Below are 24,685 nucleotides of genomic sequence, written 5' to 3' on the forward strand. Positions count from 1 at the left end.
CTGCCTGTTCAGGGGCAGAACGACAGATTTGTACCTTGTCAGCTCGGGGGTTTGAACTCACAACCTTCCGGTTACTAGTCCAACGCTCTAACCACTAGGCTACCCTGCCGCCCCATATATGAGTTGTGGACTGTGAAAACAGATAAGGTCGTTAGCCTATGGTTGACCCTACAGAAACGTAGCTCTGGGGTTTTTAGATAAGGCAGTGAGTGCATTCCTAGGTTCTCTGTTAATTGAAACTGTCAGTTCAGTGGTGATCGATAATGTTGAGGGGTCAAAAGTTATCTGGGAGTGTGTTAGTAAGTTAGAATGAACTTTCACCTTACTTTGTCCAGGTCGAGAGGAGGGGATTCTGTTAAAGCAATGAAATGACGTCATGATCTGTATATAAACTGCTGCACGTGATTAAGTGGGAGCGCGCTCCGAGAATAAATTCTATTACCTATTATTGAAAGACTGGTCTGAGTCCATTTTATGCAAACAAGAAATCTTTGAAATTCTCATAAAATAGATTAAGGGCTTTCAAATGATGAAAGCACATTGGCATAATTAAATTACAGTAACAAGCAGCGAGTCGGAGTCAGAGGCCGAGCCTTCTCTTGTCTCTACTCCTCCCGTTACGGGGTCTGAGACGCCGAAGCTTCCCACCATTAGCTCTGACAAATTGAAAACTCTAGTCATTGGCGACTCCATTACCTGCAGTATTAGACTTAAAACGAATCATCCAGCGATCATACACTGTTTACCAGGGGGCAGGGCTACCGACGTTAAGGCTAATCTGAAGATGGTGCTGGCTAAAGCTAAAACTGGCGAGTGTAGAGAGTATAGAGATATTGTTATCCACGTCGGCACCAACAATGTTAGGATGAAACAGTCAGAGATCACCAAGCGCAACATAGCTTCTGCGTGTAAATCAGCTAGAAAGATGTGTCGGCATTGAGTAATTGTCTCTGGCCCCCTCCCAGTTAGGGGGAGTGATGAGCTCTACAGCAGAGTCTCACAACTCAATCGCTGGTTGAAAACTGTTTTCTGCCCCTCCCAAAAGATAGAATTTGTAGATAATTGGCCCTCTTTCTGGGACTCACCCACAAACAGGACCAAGCCTGACCTGCTGAGGAGTCTACCAACATAGACAGGGCTCTAACTCCTCTAGCTCCACAATGAAATAGGGTGCAGGCCAGCATAGTGGAGTCTGCCACTAGCACAGTCAGTGTAGTCAGCTCAGTTATCACCATTGAGACCGTGTCTGTGCCTTGACCTAGGTTGGGCAAAACTAAACATGGCGGTGTTCGCCTTAGCAATCTCACTAGGATAAAGACCTCCATTCCTGTCATTATCGAAAGAGATCATGATACCTCACATCTCAAAATAGGGCTACTTAATGTTAGATCCCTTACTTCAAAGGCAATTATAGTCAATGAACTAATCACTGATCATAATCTTGATGTGATTGGCCTGACTGAAACATGGCTTAAGCCTGATGAATTTACTGTGTTAAATGAGGCCTCACCTCCTGGCTACATTAGTGACCATATCCCCCGTGCATCCCGCAAAGGCGGAGGTGTTGCTAACATTTACGATAGAAAATTTCAATTTACAAAAAAAAGAAAGAAGTTTTTGTCTTTTGAGCTTCTAGTCATTAAATCTATGCAGCCTACTCAATCACTTTTTATAGCTACTGTTTACAGGCCTCCTGGGCCATATACAGCGTTCCTCATTGAGTTCCCTGAATTCCTATCAGACCTTGTAGTCATAGCAGATAATATTCTAATCTTTGGTGACTTTAATATTCACATGGAAAAGTCCACAGACCCACTCCAAAAGGCTTTCGGAGCCATCATCGACTCAGTGGGTTTTGTCCAACATGTCTCTGGACCCACTCACTGTCACAGTCATACTCTGGACCTAGTTTTGTCCCATGGAATAAATGTTGTGGATCTTAATGTTTTTCCTCATAATCCTGGACTATCGGACCACCATTTTATTACGTTTGCAATTGCAACAAATAATCTGCTCAGACCCCAACCAAGGAACATCAAAAGTTGTGCTATAAATTCACAGACAACACAAAGATTCCTTGATGTCCTTCCAGATTCCCTCTGTCTACCCAAGGATGCCAGAGGCCAAAAATCAGTTAACCACATAACTGAGGAACTCAATTTAACCTTGCGCAATACCCTAGATGCAGTTGCACCCCTAAAAACTAAAAACATTTCTCATAAGAAACTAGCTCCCTGGTACACAGAAAATACCTGAGCTCTGAAGCAAGCTTCCAGAAAATTGGAAATGGCGCCACACCAAACTGGAAGTCTTCCAACTAGCTTGGAAAGACAGTACCGAAGAGCCCTTACTGCTGCTCGATCATCCTATTTTTCTAACTTAATTGAGGAAAATAAGAACAATCCAAAATTCCTTTTTGATACTGTCGCAAAGCTAACTAAAAAGCAGCATTCCCCAAGAGAGGATGGCTTTCACTTTAGCAGTGATAAATTCATGAACTTCTTTGAGGAAAAGATTATGATTATTAGAAAGCAAATTACGGACTCCTCTTTAATCTGCGTATTCCTTCAAAGCTCAGTTGTACTGAGTCTGCACAACTCTCCCAGGACCTAGGATCAAGAGAGACACTCAAGTGTTTTAGCACTATATCTCTTGACACAATGATGAAAATAATCATGGCCTCTAAACCTTCAAGCTGCATACTGGACCCTATTCCAACTAAACTACTGAAAGAGCTGCTTCCTGTGCTTGGCCCTCCTATGTTGAACATAATACATGGCTCTCTATCCACCGGATGTGTACCAAACTCACTAAAAGTGGCAGTAATAAAGCCTCTCTTGAAAAAGCCAAACCTATTGGCCTATATCGAATCTTCCATTCCTCACAAAAATTTTAGAAAAGGCTGTTGCGCAGCAACTCACTGCCTTCCTGAAGACAAACAATGTATACGAAATGCTTCAGTCTGGTTTTAGACCCCATCATAGCACTGAGACTGCACTTGTGAAGGTGGTAAATGACCTTTTAATGGCATCAGACGGAGGCTCTGCATCTGTCCTCGTGTTCCTAGACCTTAGTGCTGCTTTTGATACCATCGATCACCACATTCTTTTGGAGAGATTGGAAACCCAAATTGGTCTACACGGACAAGTTCTGGCCTGGTTTAGATCTTATCTGTCGGAAAGATATCAGTTTGTCTCTGTGAATGGTTTGTCCTCTGACAAATCAACTGTACATTTCGGTGTTCCTCAAGGTTCCGTTTTAGGACCACTATTGTTTTCACTATATATTTTACCTCTTGGGGATGTCATTCGAAAATAATGTTAACTTTCACTGCTATGCGGATGACACACAGCTGTACATTTCAATGAAACATGGTGAAGCCCCAAAATTGCCCTCGGGTTAGAGTCCCGCACCTTGAAAGCGACAGCTCTACCCTTTAGCTCAGTGCGAATGTTGCCTGTAATCCATGGCTTCTGGTTGGGGTATGTACGTACATTCACTGTGGGGACGACGTCCTCGATGCACTTATTGATAAAGCCAGTGACTGATGTGGTGTATTCCTCAATGTCATCGGAAGAATCCCGGAACATGTTCCAGTCTGTGATAGCAAAACAGTCCTGTAGTTTAGCATCTGCTTCATCTGACCACTTTTTTTTAATAGATTGAGTCACTGGTGCTTCCTGCTTTAATTTTTGCTTGTAAGCAGGAATCAGGAGGATAGAGTTGTGGTCGGATTTACCAAATGGTGGGCGAGGGAGAGCTTTGTATGCGTCTCTGTATGTGGAGTACAGCTGATCTAGAATGTTTTTCCCTCTGGTTGCACATTTAACATGTTGATAGAAATTTGGTAGAACTGATTTAAGTTTCCCTGCATTAAAGTCTCCGGCCACTAGGAGCGCCGCCTCTGGGTGAGTGGTTTCCTGTTTGCTTATTTCCTTATACAGCTGACTGAGTGAGGTCTTAGTGCCAGCATCTGTCTGTGGTGGTAAATAAACAGCCATGGAAAGTATAGCTGAAAACTCTCTAGGCAAGTAATGTGGCCTTCAATTTATCACAATATACTCTACTCCAGGCGAGCAAAATCTAGAGACTTCCTTAGATTTCCTGCACCAGCTGTTGTTTACAAATATGCACAGACCCCCCCCCCTCATCTTACCGGAGTGTGCTGTTCTATCTTGCCGGTTTATACTTGTGTACTATTGTTTGTACAGATGAACGTGGTACCTTCAGGCGTTTGGAAATTACTCCAAGGATGAACCAGACTTGTGGAGGTCTACAATGTTTTTTCTGAGGTCTTGGCTGATTTAATTTGAGGCACTGACTTTGAAGGTAGGCCTTGAAATACATCCACAGGTACACCTCCAATTGACTCAAATGTTGTCAATTAGCCTATCAGAAGCTTCTAAAGCCATGACAGCACAGTCAATTTAGTGTATGTAAACTTCCGACTTCCAACTATACATGTCAATCTCTCATGGCTCAAAGTAGAGGAGAGATTGACTTCATAACTACTTGTTTCTGTGAGAATGATTGACATGCTGCATGCATTGAGCTGTCTGTTTAAACGACTAGCACACAGCTCAAACACCCATGCATACCCCACAAGACATGCCACCAGAGGTCTGTTTAAACTACTAACAGAGAGCTCCAGAACAGACTATGGGACGCGCACAGTACTACATAGAGCCATGACTACATGGAACTCTATTCCACATCAAGTAACTGATGCAAGATTTAAAAAACATAAATAAGGATAAGAGACGCACTCTACACACGTACTCATGGATGTTGTATTGTAGATATGATAGTGGCTTGTAGTAGTGGCTTGAAGGAACACAATGTGTGGTGAAAAGTGTTATGTAATGTAATATTTAAATTGTATACAACTGCCTTAAATGTTGCTGGACCTCAGGAAGAGTAGCTGCTGCCTTGGCAGGAACTAATGGGGATCCATAATAAACCCCAGGAAGAGTAGCTGCTGCCTTGGCAGGAACTAATGGGGATCCATAATAAACCCCAGGAAGAGTAGCTGCTGCCTTGGCAGGAACTAATTGGGATCCTTAATAAAAACAAATAGATAGTGTACAAAACATTAAGAACACCTTAATGCTTAGGGTTAGGGTTCCATGACATTGACTGACCAGGTGAATCCAGATGAAAGCTATGATCCCTTATTGATGTCACTGAATCCACTGCAATCAGTGTAGATGAAGGAGAGGAGACAGGTTAAAGAAGGATTTTTAAGCCTTGAGACATGGATTGTGTATGTGTGCCATTCAGAGGGTGAACGGGCAAAACAAAATATTTAAGTGCCTTATAATGGGGTATGGTAGTAGGTGCCAGGTGCACCGGTTTGTGTCAAGAACTGCAACCCTGCTGAGTTTTTCACACTGTGGTAATCAAGAATGGCCCAAGTTTCCTGTGGTAATCAAGAATTGCCCACCTCCCAAAGGACATCTAGCCAACTTGACAACTGTGGAATCATTGGAGTCAACATGGGCCAACAACCCTGTGGAACGCTTGACACCTTGTAGAGTCCATGCACCGACGAATTGAGGCTGTTCTGAGGGCAAAAGGGGGGGTGCAACATTCAAATTATAAAAGTGTTCTTAATGTTTAGTACACTCAGCATCTTACTATACCACATACACTAACGATACTAAACTCAGCAAAAAAAGAAATGTCCCCTTTTCAGGACCCTGTCTTTCATTATTTGTAAAAATCCAAATATCTTCACAGATCTTCATTGTAAAGGGTTTAAACACTGTTTTCCCATGCTTGTTCAATGAACCATAAACAATTAATGAACATGCACCTGTTGAACGGTTGTTAAGACACTAACAGCTTACAGACGGTAGGCAAATAAGGTCACAGTTAGGAAAACTTAGGACACTAAAGAGGCCATTCTACGGACTGAAAAACACCAAAGGATCCCTGCTCATCTGCGTGAACATGCCTTAGGCATGCTGCAAGGAGGCAGCGACGGTGGATTTGTGTCCGTACTGCAGATGTGGCCAGGGAAATAAATTCAAAGTCACAAAGTGCTGTACAGAAACCCAGCCTAAAACCCCAAACAGCAAGCAATGCAGGTGTAGAAGCACGGTGGCTAGGAAAAACTCCCTAGAACGGCCAAAACCTAGGAAGAAACCTAGAGAAGAACCAGGCTATGAGGGGTGGCCAGATGTTCAAATGTTCATAGATGACCAGCAGGGTCAAATAATAATAATAATCACAGTGGTTTTCGAGGGTGCAACAGATCAGCACCTCAGGAGCTAACATCCTACACACTCCATATACCATAATATATACACACAGCATATACTAACTACTGCATAGACTATATACTACACATTACATATACAGTGCCTTGCGAAAGTATTCGGCCCCCTTGAACTTTGCGACCTTTTGCCACATTTCAGGCTTCAAACATAAAGATATAAAACTGTATTTTTTTGTGAAGAATCAACAACAAGTGGGACACAATCATGAAGTGGAACGACATTTATTGGATATTTCAAACTTTTTTAACAAATCAAAAACTGAAAAATTGGGCGTGCAAAATTATTCAGCCCCTTTACTTTCAGTGCAGCAAACTCTCTCCAGAAGTTCAGTGAGGATCTCTGAATGATCCAATGTTGACCTAAATGACTAATGATGATAAATACAATCCACCTGTGTGTAATCAAGTCTCCGTATAAATGCACCTGCACTGTGATAGTCTCAGAGGTCCGTTAAAAGCGCAGAGAGCATCATGAAGAACAAGGAACACACCAGGCAGGTCCGAGATACTGTTGTGAAGAAGTTTAAAGCCGGATTTGGATACAAAGAGATTTCCCAAGCTTTAAACATCCCAAGGAGCACTGTGCAAGCGATAATATTGAAATGGAAGGAGTATCAGACCACTGCAAATCTACCAAGACCTGGCAGTCCCTCTAAACTTTCAGCTCATACAAGGAGAAGACTGATCAGAGATGCAGCCAAGAGGCCCATGATCACTCTGGATGAACTGCAGAGATCTACAGCTGAGGTGGGAGACTCTGTCCATAGGACAACAATCAGTCGTATATTGCACAAATCTGGCCTTTATGGAAGAGTGGCAAGAAGAAAGACATTTCTTAAAGATATCCATAAAAAGTGTTGTTTAAAGTTTGCCACAAGCCACCTGGGAGACACACATGTGGAAGAAGGTGCCCTGGTCAGATGAAACCAAAATGTAACTTTTTGGCAACAATGCAAAACATTATGTTTGGCGTAAAAGCAACACAGCTCATCACCCTGAACACCATCCCCACTGTCAAACATGGTGGTGGCAGCATCATGGTTTGGGCCTGCTTTTCTTCAGCAGGGACAGGGAAGATGGTTAAAATTGATGGGAAGATGGATGGAGCCAAATACAGGACCATTCTGGAAGAAAAAAGACCTGAGACTGGGACAGAGATTTGTCTTCCAACAAGACAATGATCCAAAACATAAAGCAAAATCTACAATGGAATGGTTCAAAAATAAACATATCCAGGTGTTAGAATGGCCAAGTCAAAGTCCAGACCTGAATCCAATCGAGAATCTGTGGAAAGAACTGAAAACTGCTGTTCACAAATGCTCTCCATCCAACCTCACTGAGCTCGAGCTGTTTTGCAAGGAGGAATGGGAAAACATTTCAGTCTCTCGATGTGCAAAACTGATAGAGACATACCCCAAGCGACTTACAGCTGTAATCACAGCAAAAGGTGGCACTACAAAGTATTAACTTAAGGGGGCTGAATAATTTTGCACGCCCAATTTTTCAGTTTTTGATTTGTTAAAAAAGTTTGAAATATCCAATAAATGTCATTCCACTTCATGATTGTGTCCCACTTGTTGTTGATTCTTCACAAAAAAATACAGTTTTATATCTTTATGTTTGAAGTCTGAAATGTGGCAAAAGGTCGCAAAGTTCAAGGGGGCCGAATACTTTCGCAAGACACTGTACATACCATATACACTACATATACTAACTACTACATAGACTACATACTCCATATACTTACCATAATATACATATACTACACACTGCATATACTAACTATAAACAACTCAATATTAGAAAGGTTAATGTTTTGTCCACTCAGTGTATTTATACATCTTATTTATATGCACAACAATGTCATCGGTATCTGTCAGGTGAAATGGGTAGATGAGGTAGCACAGTATCAACTACTGGAATAAAAATACGGTTGATTTATAGTTTCTTATTTATGAGAATGTATATGTTATTGTGGAGAACATATTTTTGTATTAAGGGAAGATACTGCCATGAATATGCCCCAAGGCTAGGTAGGGGTGTATACAAATAATCCAATTAGAAATAACATTGTAATTCTATGGTGGACTGGACCCAGGTAGTAAGGTGAAGGTGTGTTACCTTGGAAACGTTGCCGGTAATCCTGCTGAGAGCAGCCAGAGACCTCCAGCTGAACGGACGGAGAGCCCCTCCCCTACCCGGCTGGTCTACCTTCTCCACCACCACAGAGTAACTGAGGGAGTGGGATGGAGATACATATTTCACAAACACTATTTAAACAATTAGTGGATCTCAATGGAAATGTTAACGTACTGTAATTCATACAAACCTTGCATGGTAGAAAGGTGGTCCTTTTCGGTAAAGCACTGCATGGAAGAGAAAATACAGTACAAGGCAATAAGACTAAGAATTATCATAGCATCAACAATCAACACATCTGAGTGTCTAGTGTTTTATGGTTGGAGGATCACAGTCAACCCATTAAACTAACAGGGAAACAAGGTCTATACTGCAAACATTCTCAGTCAACACATTAAACTAACAGTGAAACAAGGTCTTTACTGCAAACATTCACAGTCAACCCATTAAACTAACAGGGAAACATTCACAGTCAACCCATTAAACTAACAGGGAAACAAGGTCTATACTGCAAACATTCTCAGTCAACACATTAATCTAACAGTGAAACAAGGTCTTTACTGCAAACATTCACAGTCAACACATTAAACTAACAGGGAAACATTCACAGTCAACACATTAAACTAACAGTGAAACAAGGTCTTTACTGCAAACATTCACAGTCAACCCATTAAACTAACAGGGAAACAAGGTCTATACTGCAAACATTCTCAGTCAACACATTAATCTAACAGTGAAACAAGGTCTTTACTGCAAACATTCACAGTCAACACATTAAACTAACAGGGAAACATTCACAGTCAACCCATTAAACTAACAGTGAAACAAGGTCTTCACTGCAAACATTCACAGTCAACCCATAAAACTAACAGGGAAACTGTACCGAATTCAGTCATCACATAAAAAAAAAGAGATCATGATGAGCAGATGAGACATTTAATTTTTCAGCATGTTTTTACAAAAAGATAGATTTAGAGTTGGATAAACTTGGATAAAATCTCATTTTATTTGTCACATACACATGTTGAGCAGATGTTTACATTACTGTGCAGCCGTATTCATTGATCTGGCCAAGGCTTTCGACTCTGTCAATCACCACATCCTCATCGGCAGACTCGACAGCCTTGGTTTCTCAAATGATTGCCTCGCCTGGTTCACCAACTACTTCTCTGATAGAGTTCAGTGTGTCAAATCGGAGGGTCTGCTGTCCGGACCTCTGGCAGTCTCTATGGGGGTGCCACAGGGTTCAATTCTTGGACCGACTCTCTTCTCTGTATACATCAATGAGGTCGCTCTTGCTGCTGGTGAGTCTCTGATCCACCTCTACGCAGACGACACCATTCTGTATACTTCCGGCCCTTCTTTGGACACTGTGTTAACAACCCTCCAGGCAAGCTTCAATGCCATACAACTCTCCTTCCGTGGCCTCCAATTGCTCTTAAATACAAGTAAAACTAAATGCATGCTCTTCCACCGATCGCTACCTGCACCTACCCGCCTGTCCAACATCACTACTCTGGACGGCTCTGACTTAGAATACGTGGACAACTACAAATACTTAGGTGTCTGGTTAGACTGTAAACTCTCCTTCCAGACCCATATAAAACATCTCCAATCCAAAGTTAAATCTAGAATTGGCTTCCTATTTCGCAACAAAGCATCCTTCACTCATGCTGCCAAACATACCCTTGTAAAACTGACCATCCTACCAATCCTCGACTTTGGCGATGTCATTTACAAAATAGCCTCCAATACCCTACTCAACAAATTGGATGCAGTCTATCACAGTGCAATCCGTTTTGTCACCAAAGCCCCATATACTACCCACCATTGCGACCTGTACGCTCTCGTTGGCTGGCCCTCGCTTCATACTCGTCGCCAAACCCACTGGCTCCATGTCATCTACAAGACCCTGCTAGGCAAAGTCCCCCCTTATCTCAGCTCGCTGGTCACCATAGCATCTCCCACCTGTGGCACACGCTCCAGCAGGTATATCTCTCTAGTCACCCCCAGAACCAATTCTTTCTTTGGCCGCCTCTCCTTCCAGTTCTCTGCTGACAATGACTGGAACGAACTACAAAAATCTCTGAAACTGGAAACACTTATCTTCCTCCCTAGCTTTAAGCACCAACTGTCAGAGCAGCTCACAGATTACTGCACCTGTACATAGCCCACCTATAATTTAGCCCAAACAACTACCTCTTTCCCAACTGTATTTAATTTTTATTTATTTATTTATTTTGCTCCTTTGCACCCCATTATTTATATTTCTACTTTGCACATTCTTCCATTGCAAAATTACCATTCCAGTGTTTTACTTGCTATATTGTATTTACTTTGCCACCATGGCCTTTTTTGCCTTTACCTCCCTTCCCACCTCATTTGCTCACATTGTAGATAGACTTGTTTATACTGTATTATTGACTGTATGTTTGTTTTACTGTGTCGAACTGCTTTGCTTTATCTTGGCCAGGTCGCAATTGTAAATGAGAACTTGTTCTCAACTTGCCTACCTGGTTAAATAAAGGTAAAATAAATAAATAAAATAATGTTATTTTGGGTGTAGCGAAATGCATGTAGGACATATACAGGATTCTTATTGCCAAGGACTATACAGCAAATGCTCTGGCAAACCAACAACCAGCAAAAGAAACAGAAACCTGAAAATACCATCCAACCTGGAACTGAGTGAGTAATGTTTAGTCTGAAGTCCAACCTGGAACTGAGTGAGTAATGTTTAGTCTGAAGTCCAACCTGGAACTGAGTGAGTAATGTTTAGTCTGAAGTCCAACCTGGAACTGAGTGAGTAATGTTTAGTCTGAAGCCCAACCTGGAACTGAGTGAGTAATGTTTAGTCTGAAGTCCAACCTGGAACTGAGTGAGTAATGTTTAGTCTGAAGCTACTTTTAAAGCCAAGAAGAAAAAGACATCACAATGATCTATTTTAAGGACTGGATACCAAGTTAAGGCTACCAAGCTTACTAGGACAGAACAGATCCAGATACAACTTCGAGGTCATCACACTATAGTACCCCTTGGATGAAAAAAATTAGACAGACACACTTTTTAATTTCTTTTTCTTTTTTTTGAGCTGGCCACCTAGCCAAACTGAACAATCAGGGGAGAAGGGCCTTGGTCAGGGAGGTGGCCAATAACCCGATGGTCACTGACAGAGCTGCAGAGTTTCTCTGTGGAGATGGGAGAACCTTTCATAAGGACAACCATCTCTGCAGCACTCCACCAATCAGGACTTTATGGTAGAGTGGACAGTCAGAAGCCACTCCTCAGTAAAAGGCACGACAGCCTGCTTGGAGTTTGTCAAAAGGCACCTAAAGAACTCTCAGACCTTAAGAAACAAGATTCTCTGGTCTGAAGAAATCAAGATTGAACTCTTTGGCCTGCATGTCAAGTGTCACGTCTAGAGGAAAGCTGGCACCATCCCTACGGTGAAGCATGGTGGTGGCAGCATCATGCTGTGGCGATGTATTCAGTGGCAGGGAATGGGAGAATAATCAGGATCGAGGGAAAGATGAATGGAGCAAAGTACAGAGAGATCCTTGATGAAAACCTGCTCCAGAGTGCTCAGGACCTCAGACTGGGGCAAAGATTGTAACATACTTTGTTTCATGGAAACATGGCTCACTTGGGATACGTTATCAGAGTCGGTACAGCCACCTGTTTTTTTTTTACGCATCGCACCGACAGAAACAAACATCTCTCTGGAAATAAGAATGGCGAGGGTGTATGCCTTATGATTAACGAGTCGTGGTGTGATTATAACAATCTACAGGAACTCAAGTCCTTTTGTTCACCTGACCTAGAATTCCGTACAATCATGTTCCGGATAGCATCGGACAACAACATTGATGTATACGCTGACTCGGTGAGAGTTTATTAGCAAATGCATCGGTGATGTTGTACCCAAGGCGACAATTAAAACCTTCCCCAACTAGCATGACTGTATGAGATAATGGCGGGTGGAAGACAGGGTAGTGCGGCAGGTGCCGCTTCTCATTCGAATGCTGTTATTTTATCTAAAACATCAGGTGTACGCCGACCCCAGCTAAGTAACTAGTGCAAAGAGTTAAAGCGCAATTATGTTTTATCTCCAGTACTTTGCCATGATTGTCAGTTCTCAGTGTGTCCTTGCTGGGATGACACAAATCTACTGCAGGAGAATATCAACACCAAACACATTGGTTCACCGTTCCACGGGACCGGACAGTACACAGCATACCATAATGTTCTGAATAATGGCCGAGTCTACCTCGTTCCCTATTCCACTGAACCGCTTAGGCGTAACAAACGCAAGTCCAACATTTATCGGAAACTGTTAAACTACCCGTTCACTACCCTCCTGCTCTCCAGGGATGTGCAACTCAACCCTGAGCCTAACATCACCGAGCCAGCCTCAACCCTGGGCCTAACATCATCGAGCCAGCCTCAACCCTGGGCCTAACATCACCGAGCCAGCCTCAACCCTGGGCCTAACATCACCGAGCCAGCCTCAACCCTGGGCCTAACATCACCGAGCCAGCCTCAACCCTGGGCCTATCATCACCGAGCCAGCCTCAACCCTGGGCCTAACATCACTGAGCCAGCGATACTCACCGGAGTGGAAAGCAGTGGATGGCCTCGTCCACTGATCGTCGCCGCTGTGGAAGTGGGTGAGTGCTATGGTCCCATGGTTTCTCTCGACTCACGCGGCTCCAGGATAGATTTTGACTCTTCAAACATACCCAAGTCGCTAAATGCGATCCCTGACTCTGCTTCTGGTACGCAAGCTGTTGTGATTAGTTCCCCGCATCCAGTGTAGGTGGGAGGGATTGTTAATTGCGCTACCGAACTGCCCCTAATCAAAACGAAACAAAAACAGCCTAAACCCAGCCGTCAGAAAATTCAACATCTACTCACAGACTCCAACCTTGACTTCCTCTGCCTCTCAGAGACATGGCTCCATAAAAACTCTCCATATGCTGCTGTGATTGTGCCTGGCTACAATGTTCTCAGGAGAGACAGGATTGAAGGAAGAGGAGGGGGTGTGATGACTTACATTAAAGAACATATCCGATGTAAACAAATTGAGTGGTCATGTGATAATGAACTAGAATGTATTGGCCTGAACGTTACACTGTCTCCCCAAGTGTCTTTTACCCTTATTGGACTGTATAGGCCACCTTCCACCAAAAGTGTGTTTTTTGATCAGTTTAATAACATGCTTAGGGAATGTGATTTTGGGAAAGAGATCATCTTAATGGGAGATTGTAACATTATGAAGACAAGTCTTGTAGGAAAACCCTCAAACGGATCACTAATACCTTTGACCTTACACAGCTAGTTAAAGGGCCAACCAGGGTGACTTGTTGCTCTAAAACACAGATTGATTTGGTGTTCAGTAATAAATCAGAGAGAGTGACTAAATCATTCAATATGGTTACTGGGCTATCTGATCATAATCTGACACTTATAGCCAGAAAGCTGTCTAAAGAGCAGGTTTAACCTCTCTACTGTTAGAAAGCCGGATCAACTAAGAATACCTAAGAGTGAATTAAGCTATTTTGAAAACGCAATTAAGGGAATTAACTGGAATGATCTCTTGTCCTATACAGACGTGGAAGCTGATAGTCAGGTTTTTCTATCCACAATCCAGACTACAATAAATGGTTTCCTAAACAAAATCAAATCCAAACCTGGCCAAAAGAGCATTCTTCCTTGGCTAAATGGAGAAATCTGGAAATTGATGAAAGAACGAGATGATGCTCTAAAAATAGCCCTAAGATCCAAATTAGAGCATGACAGACGTAGGTTTACCATGTTGAGAAATAAGGTGATGAAAGAAATCAGACAGACCAAGGCAAATGTTTTTATTAACATAATTGGTGAAGCAAAGGGAAATTCTAAACTGATCTGGGAGAATCTAAAAACGTTAACAGGGAAAGACCATAGTAACACTGCAAAAAGACTAGAAATCATGGTGAATAACAATCTAACACTGGATGCAGTCGAAATAGAAATAGCCTTCAATTCCTACTTTATTGACTCTGTCAGTGTACTGACACAGAACCCCTCCACTGGTTTCTTGGGCTCAGTGCTAGTAAATGATGCTCAACCTGTCTTCATCATAAGGTGAACAAGGTGATTAGCTCACTAAAGAACTCTAAAGACAAAGATGTGTTTGTGCTGGATTCCACCTTTCTTAAAAACTACAAAGAGTCACTCATTGGCCCCATTACTAAGGTCACCAACACATCTATTGGTCTCGGGGTGTTTCCAAGGGTATGGAAGTCGGCCATAATAACGGCCATCTTTAAATCTGGCGACCCTGCTGACGTGAGTAACTACAGGCCCATTAGTATACTACCTGTGGTGTCAAAGGTTGTTGAAAAGTGTGCAGCAGAACAACTGATTGCCCACCTCAACAACAGCCCCTTCACATTATACTCCATGCAGTTTGGCTTCAGAGCGAAACACTCCACAGAAATGGCCAACTGCTTTCTTCTGGAAAATGTGAAGTCCAAGATGGACAAAGGGGGCGTTGTTGGGGCTGTGTTTCTGGACCTAAGGAAGGCTTTTGATAATGTTAACTATGAGATTCTCATCACAAAATTGTCCAAGATCAACTTTTCCCCCAATGCCCTGAGATGGATGAAATCATACCTTGAAGGCATGTGTCAGAGTGAGCAATGAGCTGTCGCCCACTCTTAGCTATGATGTGGGCGTGCCCCAAGTGTCAATACTGGGGCCCCTCCTGTTCAGCCTGTACATTAATGATCTGCCTTCTGTCTGTACTGGGTCTGAAGTTCAAATGTATGCAGATGATATAGTGATATATGTGCATGCAAAGAGCAAACAACAAGCTGCACAAGAACTCACTACTGTAATGGTCCAGGTTACAAAGTGGCTCAGTGACTCATGTTTGCATCTCAATGTGAAAAAAACTGTTTGCATGTTCTTCACAAAGAGGGCAACAGATGCTACTGAGCCAGATGTCTATGTGTCAGGGGAGAAGCTCCAAGTGGTTTCTGATTTTAAGTACCTTGGCATCATACTTGATTCCAACCTCTCTCTTAAAAAGCATGTGAAAAATTCAAATAACCAAATTCAACCTAGCTAATTTCCAATTTATACAAAATTGTTTCACTACAGAGGTAGCAAACTGTACTTCAAATCTATGATACTCCCCCACTTAACATACTGCTTGACCAGTTGGGCCCAAGCTTGCTGTACAACATTAAAACCTATTCAGTCTGTCTACAAACAGGCTCTCAAAGTGCTTGATAGGAAGCCCAATAGCCATCATCACTGTTACATCCTCAGAAAGCATGAGCTCCTGAGTTGGGAAACTCTTGTGCAATACACCGACGCATGTCTTGTATTCAAGATCCTAAACGGCCTGGCTCCCCCTCCACTCAGTATTTTTGTTAAACAGAAAACCCAAACATATGGCAGCAGATCCACAAGGTCTGCCATGAGAGGTGACTGTATAGTTCCCTTAAGGAAAAGCACCTTTAGTAAATCCTCTTTCTCTGTGAGAACTTCCCATGTCTGGAATACACTGCCATCAGACACACAACTGCACCACATATCACACTTTCACAAAATGCATGAAGACATGGCTAAAGGTCAATCAGATTTGTGAACATAATCCCTAGCTGTGTGTTGCCGCTTTCCATGTTGTCTGTAGCTTGTGAGGTGTGGAAACACTTAGTTGCTTTTATGAATTTTGTCTTGCTGCTTTTTGTTCTATGTTGCTCTGTCTGTATGCTATGTCATGCTTGTCCTATGTTGCTCTGTGTATGCTACGTTTTGCTTGTCCTATGTTGCTCTGTCTGTATGCTAAGTTTTGCTTGTCCTATGTTGCTCTGTGTGTGCTCACTGCTCAATGATTGTCTATATTGTAAATTGTTTTTAATAACCTGCCCAGGGACTGAGGTTGAAAATTAGCCGGCTGGCTAAAACCGGCACTTTTACTGAAACGTTGATTAATGTGCACTGTCCCTGTAAAAATAAAATAAACTCAAACTTTAAGGACAATACAGTGCCCCAGACAGGGCCCGCTACCAACACCTGCAGACTCTCCTTCACCGCAGCCAACGTGAGTAAAACATTTAAACGTGTTAACCCTCGCAAGGCTGCCGGCCCAGACGGCATCCCTAGCCGTGTCCTCAGAGCATGCGCAGACCAGCTGGCTGGACATACGGACATATTCAATCAATCCCTACCCCAGTCTGCTGTTCCCACATGCTTCAAGAGGGCACCATTGTTCCAGTTCCCAAGAAAGCTAAGGTAACTGAGCTAAAAGACTATCGCCCCGTAGCACTCACTTCCGTCATCATGAAGTGCTTTGAGAGACTAGTCAAGGACCATATCACCTCCACCCTACCTGACACCCTAGACCCACTCCAATTTGCTTACCGCCCCAATAGATCCACAGAAGACGCAGTCGCAATCACACTGCCCTAACCCATCTGGACATGAGGAATACCTATGTAAGAATGCTGTTCATCGACTACAGCTCAGCTTTGCATTCTGCAATAGGTACCAGGATTGGACTGCTGAGTACTGGGGTAAAGTCATTTTCTCTAATGAATCCCCTTTCCGATTGTTTGGGGCAGGATTGTCCGGAGAAGACAAGGTGAGCACTACCATCAGTCCTGTGTCATGCCAACAGTAAAGCATCCTGAGGGAGTGGGCTCACTCACAATCCTCCGAGAGCAACTACTCCCAACCATCCAGGAACAGTTTGGTGATGATCAATGCCTTGCCAATGCCTTGCCATAAGGCAAAAGTGATAACTAAGGGGCTCGGGGAACAAAATATCAATATTTTGGGTCCAAGGCCAGGAAACTCCCCAGACCTTAATCCCATTGAGAACTTGTGGTCAATCCTCAAGAGGCGGGTAAACAAACAAAACCCCTCAAATTCTGACAAACTCCAAGCATTGATTATGCAGGAATTGGCTGCCATCAGTTAGGATGTGGCCCAGAAGTTAATTGACAGCATGCCAGGGCAGATTGCAGAGGTCTTGAAATAGAAGGGTCAACACTGCAAATATTGACTCTTTGCATCAACTTCATGTAATTGTCAATAAAAGCCTTTGACACTTATGAAATGCTTGTAATTATACTTCAGTATTCCATAGTGACATCCGACAAAAATATCTAAAGATACTGAGGCAGCGGACTTTGTGAAAATTTGAATTTCTGTCATTCTCAAAACTTTTGGCCACGACTGTACATAGACTTGAAATCATTGGCCACTATTAAAATGGAACACAGTCACTTTAATAATGTTGACATATCATGCATTACTCATCTCTATTGTATCTGTCTATGCCGCTCTGACATCGCTCATCCATATATTCTTAATTCCTTTACTTGTGTGTATTAGGTATTTGTTGTGAAATTGTTAGATATTACTTGTTTGATACTGCTGCACTGTCAGGAACTAGAAGCATAAGTATTTTGCAACACGCAAATCGTGCTAAACACGTGTATGTGACAAAGAAAATTTGATTTAAGGTGAACTTTAAAATTTTATTGGTAACATACACATGGTTAGCAGATGTTAATGTGAGTGTAGCAAAATGCTTGTGCTTCTAGTTCCGACCGTGCAGTAATATCTAACCTAACAATTTCACAACAACTACCTTATACACACACACACAAGTGTAAAGGAAATCTTGAGGGGTGAATAAGAATGTGTACATATAAATATATGGATGAGCGATGGCCGAACGGCATAGGCAAGATGCAGTAGATGGTATAGAGTACAGTATATACATATGAGATGAGTAATGTAAGGTATGTAAACATTATATAAAGTGGCATCGTTTAAAGTGTCTAGTGATGCATTTATTACATCCAATTTTTCATTATTAAAGTGGTTAGAGATGAGTCAGTATGTTGGCAGCAGCCACTCAATGTTAGTGATGGCTGTTTAACAGTCTGATGGCCTTGAGATAGAGATTTGAGTCAGTGTGTTGGCAGCAGCCACTCAATGTTAGTGATGGCTGTTTAACAGTCTGATGGCCTTGAGATAGAGATTTGAGTCAGTGTGTTGGCAGCAGCCACTCAATGTTAGTGATGGCTGTTTAACAGTCTGATGGCCTTGAGATAGAGATTTGAGTCAGTGTGTTGGCAGCAGCCACTCAATGTTAGTGATGGCTGTTTAACAGTCTGATGGCCTTGAGATAGAGATTTGAGTCAGTGTGTTGGCAGCAGCCACTCAATGTTAGTGGTGGCTGTTTAACAGTCTGATGGCCTTGAGATAGAGATTTGAGTCAGTGTGTTGGCAGCAGCCACTCAATGTTAGTGATGGCTGTTTAACAGTCTGATGGCCTTGAGATAGAGATTTGAGTCAGTATGTTGGCAGCAGCCACTCAATGTTAGTGGTGGCTGTTTAACAGTCTGATGGCCTTGAGATAGAGATTTGAGTCAGTGTGTTGGCAGCAGCCACTCAATGTTAGTGGTGGCTGTTTAACAGTCTGATGGCCTTTAGATAGAGATTTGAGTCAGTGTGTTGGCAGTAGCCACTCAATGTTAGTGGTGGCTGTTTAACAGTCTGATGGCCTTGAGATAGAAGCTGTTTTTCAGTCTCTCGGTCCCTACTGCACCAGTGCTGACCTCGCCTTTTGGATGTTAGCGGGGTGAACAGGCAGTGGCTAGGGCGGTTGTTGTCCTTGATGATCTTTTTGGCCTTTGTGACATCGGGTGGTGTAGGTGTCCTGGAGGGCAGGTAGTTTGCCATAAGTGATGCGTTGTGCAGACCTCACTACCCTCTGGAGAGCCTTACGGTTGTGGGCGGAGCAGTTGTCGTACCAGGCGGTGATACAGCCCGACAGGATGCTCGATTGTGTATCTGTAAAGGTTTGTGAGTGTTTTTGGGGACAAGCCAAATTTCTTCAGCCTCCTGAGGTAGAAGAGGCGCTGTTGCGCCTTCTTCACAACGCTGTCTGTGCGGGTGAACCAATTCAGTTTGTCCGTGATGTGTTACTGTTCCGCTACTGTCCCGTCGATGTGGATGGGGGGGGGTGCTCCCTCTGCTGTTTCCTGAAGTCCACAATCATCTCCTTAGTTTTGTTGATGTTGAGTGTGAGGTTATTTTCCTGACACCACTCTCCAAGGGCCCTCACCTCCTCCCTGTAAGCCGTCTCGTCTTTGTTGGTAATCAAGCCTACCACTGTAGTGTCGTCTGCAAACTTGATTGAGTTGGAGGAGTGCATGGCCACGCAGTCATGGGTGAAAAGGGAGTACAGGAGGGGGCTGAGCATGCACCCTTGTGGGGCCCCAGTGTTGAGGATCAGCGAAGTGGAGCTGTTGTTTCCTACCTTCACCACTTGGGGGCGGCCCGTCAGGAAATCCAGGACCCAATTGTACAGGGCGGGGTTGAGACCCAGGGCCTCCAGCTTAATGAGCTTGGAGAGTACTATGGTGTTGAATGCTGTGTTATAGTCAATGAAAAGCATTCTTACATAGGTATTGCTCTTGTCCAGAAGTGATAGGGCAATGTGCAGGCGATTGCATCGTCTCTGGACCTATTGGGGCAGTAAGCAAAGTGGGTCTAGGGTGATAGGTAAGGTGGCGGTCATATGATTCTTGACTAGTCTCTCAAAGCACTTCATGATGACAGAAGTGAGTGCTACGGGGTGATAGTCATTTAGTTCAGTTACTTTTGCATTCTTGGGAACAGGGACAATAGTGGCCATCTTGAAGCATGTGGGGACAGCAGACTGGGATAAGGAGAGATTGAAAATGTCTGTAAACACACCAGCCAGCTGGTCTGGGCATGTTCTGAGGACGCGGCTAGAGATTCCGTCTGGGCCGGCAGCCTTGTGAGGGTTAACACGTTTAAATGTCTTACGTCGGCCACGGAGAAGGAGAGCCCACAGTTCTTGGTAGCTGGCCACAGTTAAAAGCTAAATCTGCCGTTTCCAGCTACAACAGTCATTTACAAGATTAACAATGTCTACACTGTATTTCTCATCAATTTGATGGACAAAACATTTGCTTTTCTTTCCAAAACAAGGACATTTCTAAGTGACCCCAAACTTTTGAAAGGTATTGTGAATATCCATACATACATCAATTAATTGACAAGGGCACTAGAACAGTCTACAATTAATGAATTATTAACTCACTGAGGTCAGCCCCGTACTTCACCCCAGGCTTGGGCACCCACCCCCTGCTGCGGAAGTAATGGTAGGCCATGTATGACGTCTCAAAGTGGGGCTGAACCGACCGGAACATCTCCCACAGCTGGAGCACCGACAATGGCTCCTGAAGAGTAAGTCAGAATAAGCAAGACTCGCACTAACAAACATGCACCATAACAGCAAAGGCTTTAGTTAATAAGACATATATGTTTATAAGACTGTAGCTTCTTACCTCATTGTAGTAAACTGAAAGGCATCCTAATGCATAGACCAAGAAGAAAGCCTGAAAGAAGAAAATAATGTTCAAAAGATCAGAAAAATACAGGGCAGTCTTAGAGGGAGGAGCCTACTCCTAATGTCTAAAATGGCATCTATCCCATAGATCAGTGGTCACTAACCAGTCAATCGTGATCGACTGGTCTATCTCCAAGCCTTTCCTAGTAGATCGCCAAACATTTCTGTAAAAAGCCCAATGATAAAGCCTTGCATTCCTATAGCAGCTTCCACGATCCCACAGCGAAGTTGATAGTCAACTACAGCTCCTGACGTAACCTACAATGCATTGGAAAGTATTCAGACCCCTTCCTTTTCTCCACATTTTGTTACGTTGCAGCCTTTAATCCTAAAATGGATTAAATATATATTTTCCCGTCATCAATCTACACACAATACCCCATAATGACAAAACAAAAACAGGTTTTTAGAAATGTTTGCAAATGTATTAACAAAAAAACATCAATATCTTATTTATATAAGTATATGGACCCTTTACTATGAGCCTCGAAATTCCGCTCAGGTGCATCCTGTTTCCATGGACCATCCTTGAGATGTTTCTACAACTTGATTGGAGTCCACCTGTGGTAAATTCAACTTATTGGACATGATTTGGAAAGGCACACACACACACACACACACACACCTGTCTATATAAGGTCCCACAGTTGACCGTGCATGTCAGAGAAAATCCAAGCCACGAGGTCAAAGGAATTGTCCGTACAGCTCCGAGATAGAATTGTGTCGAGACTCATACAAAATACATTTGCAAGACTAGTCACCTCCTCGAATTCCCTGGCTCCACCTGTGTCTTGTTTAAGAAACCCAATATCTTGTCTATTTACGACAATGTACGCCAATTATGTATTTTCACCTACAGTACCAGTCAAAAGATTGGACACATACTCATTCAAGGGTTTTTCTTTATTTTGACTATTTTCTACATTGTTGAATAATAGTGAATACATGAAATAACGCATATGGAATCATGTAGAAACCAAAAAAGTCTAAAATGAATTTGAGATTCTTCAAAGTAGCCACCCATGGCCTTGATAACAGCTTTGCCCACTCTTGGCATTCTCTCCACCAGCTTCATGAGGTAGTCACCTGGAATGCATTTAAAAGTTCATCTGCGATGGCCTCCCGAGTGGTGCAGTGGTCTAAGGCACTGCATGGCAGTGCTAGCTGTGCCACTACAGATTCTGAGTTCGAGTCCAGGCTCTGTCGCAGCCGGCCGCGTCGGGAGTAAGATCTGCCTTGCCGAAAAAGGTTATAACCAGAAAGGTTAATATCAGTATTCACAACACTCTTCCTTAACTAAGTCTCAGTAATGTCGGATATCTGTCTCATATCTGTGAACCCACACTTTCAATTGTTCCAATTTAGGTAATAAGCTTCTAGTGTAAAACCCAATTGATTGGACATGATTTGGAAAGGCACACCTGTCTATATAAGTTCCCACAGTTGACAGAGCATATCAGAGCAAAAACCAAGCCATAAGGTCAAAGGAATTGTCCGTAGAGCTCCAAGATGGTTTTGCTTGAGGCACAGATCTGGGTAAGGGTACCAAAAAATGTCTGCAGCATTGAAGGTCCCCAAGAACACAGTGGCCTCCATCATTCTTAAATGGAAGAAGTTTTGAACCACCAAGACTCTTCCTAGAGCTGGCTGCCCAGCCAAACTGAGCAACTGGGAGAGAAGGGCCTTGGTCAGGGGGGTGACCAAGAACCTGATGGTCACTCTGACAGAGCTCCAGAGTTCCTTTGTGGAGATGGGAGAATCTTCCAGAAGGACAATCATCTCTGCAGCACTCCACCAATCAGGCCTTTATGGTAAAGTGGCTAAACGGAAGCCACTCCTTAGTAAAAAGGCACATGACAGCCCGCTTGGAGTTTCCCAAAAGGCACCTAAAGGACTCTCAGACCATGAGAAACAAGATTCTCTGGTCTGATGAAACCAAGATTCAACTTTTTGGCCTGAATGCCAAGCGTCACATATGAAAGAAACCTGGCACCTTCCTTATGGCGAAGCATGGTGGTGGCAGCATCATGCTGTGGGGATGTTTTTCAGTGGCAGGGACAGAGACTAGACAGGATCGAGGGAAAGATGAACAGAGCAAAGTACAGAGAGATCCTTGATGAAAACCTGCCCCAGAGTGCTCAGGACCTCAGACTGGGAAGAAGGTTCACCTTCCAACAGGACAACGACTCTAAGCACCCAAGCAAAACAACGCAGGAGTGGCTTCGGGACAAGTCTCTGAATGTTCTTGAGTGGCCCAGCCAGAGCCCGGACTTGAACCCGATTGAAGATCTCTGGAAAGACCTGAAAATAGCTGTGCAGTAACGCTCCCCATACAATCTTATAGAGCTTGAGAGGATCTACAGAGAAGAATTGGAGAAACTCCCCAAATACAGGTGTCCAGCTTGTAGCATCATACCCAAGAAGACTCGATTCTGTAATCGCTGCCAAAGGTGCATCAACAAAGTACTGAGTAAAGGGTAGAGGTCGACCGATTATGATTTTCAAACGCCGGTACCGATCATTGGAGGACCAGAAAAAAGCCGATACCGATTAAATCGGACGATTCTTTAAAATGTATTTATTTGTAATAATGACAATTACAACAATACTGAATGAACACGTATTTTAACTTAATATAATACATAAATAAAATCAATTTGGCCTCAAATAAATAATGAAACATGTTCAATTTGGTTTAAATAATGCAAAAACAAAGTGTTGGAGAAGAAAGTAAAAGTGCAATATGTGCCATGTAAGAAAGCTAACGTTTAAGTTTCTTGCTCAGAACAACACACTAGAAAGAACATATGAAAGCTGGTGGTTCCTTTTAACATGAGTAGTTGTAGTTATTATAGAAATTATAGGACTATTTCTCTCTATATGATTTGTATTTCATATACCTTTCACTATTGGATGTTCTTATAGGCACTTTAGTATTGCTAGTGTAACAGTAAAGCTTCCTTCCCTCTCCTCGCCCCTACCTGGCTCGAACCAGGAACACATCGACAACAGCCACCCTCGAAGCAGCGTTAACCATCGCTCCACAAAATCCGCGTGGAAGGGGAACAACTACTCCAAGTCTCAGAGCGAGTGACGTTTGAAACGCGCACCTCGCAAACTAGCTAGCCATTTCACATCGGTTACACCAGCCTAATCTTGGGAGTTGATAGGCTTGAAGTCATAAATGACAATGCTTGAAGCACAGCGAAGAGCTGCTGTCAAACGCACAAAAGTGCTGTTTGAATGAATCCTTACGAGCATGCTGGTGCCTACCACCGCTCAGTCAGACTGCTCTATCAAATAATAGACTTAGTCATAACATAATAACCCCCTGAAATACGAGCCTTAGGCCATTAATATGATCAAATCCGGAAACTATCATTTCAAAAACAAGAAGTTCATTCTTTCAGTGAAATACGGAATCGGGTGGCATCCATAAGTCTAAATATTCCTGTTACATTGCACAACCTTCAATGTTATGTCATAATTACGTAAAATTCTGGCAAATTAGGTGGCCCAAACTGTTGCATATACACTGACTCTGCGTGCAATTAGCGCAAGAGAAGTGACAATTTCACCTGGTTAATATTGCCTGCTAACCTGGATTTCCTTAGCTAAATATGCTGGTTTAAAAATATATACTTCTGTGTATTGATTTTAAGAAAGGCATTGACGTTTATGGTTAGGTACAATCGTGCAACGATTGTGCTTTTTTCGCAAATGCGCTTTTGTTAAATCATCCCCCGTTTGGCAAAGTTGGCTGTCTTAGTTAGGAAGAAATAGTCTTCACACAGTTGGCAACGAGTCATGGTAGCAGG

General features: G+C 43.0%; 1 protein-coding gene across 3 annotated transcripts in view; it reads right to left on the reverse strand.

Annotated features, from left to right (window-relative positions):
- The window catches only part of tsen2 (TSEN2 tRNA splicing endonuclease subunit), a 60,258-nt gene that overhangs the window by 16,139 nt on the left and 19,434 nt on the right, over window positions 1-24,685 (reverse strand). For all 3 annotated transcript variants that reach the window (XM_031825885.1, XM_020482294.2, XM_020482296.2), the window contains exons 6-9: window positions 20,806-20,856; window positions 20,559-20,697; window positions 8,610-8,646; window positions 8,402-8,513 (exon numbers count right to left, since the gene is read on the reverse strand). In XM_031825885.1, the coding sequence (XP_031681745.1) occupies window positions 8,402-8,513; window positions 8,610-8,646; window positions 20,559-20,697; window positions 20,806-20,856 (339 nt within the window). The remainder of the gene's footprint in view (window positions 1-8,401; window positions 8,514-8,609; window positions 8,647-20,558; window positions 20,698-20,805; window positions 20,857-24,685) is intronic.

The sequence above is a fragment of the Oncorhynchus kisutch genome, linkage group LG5 (assembly GCF_002021735.2).
Source record: "Oncorhynchus kisutch isolate 150728-3 linkage group LG5, Okis_V2, whole genome shotgun sequence".
NCBI lineage: Eukaryota > Metazoa > Chordata > Actinopteri > Salmoniformes > Salmonidae > Oncorhynchus > Oncorhynchus kisutch.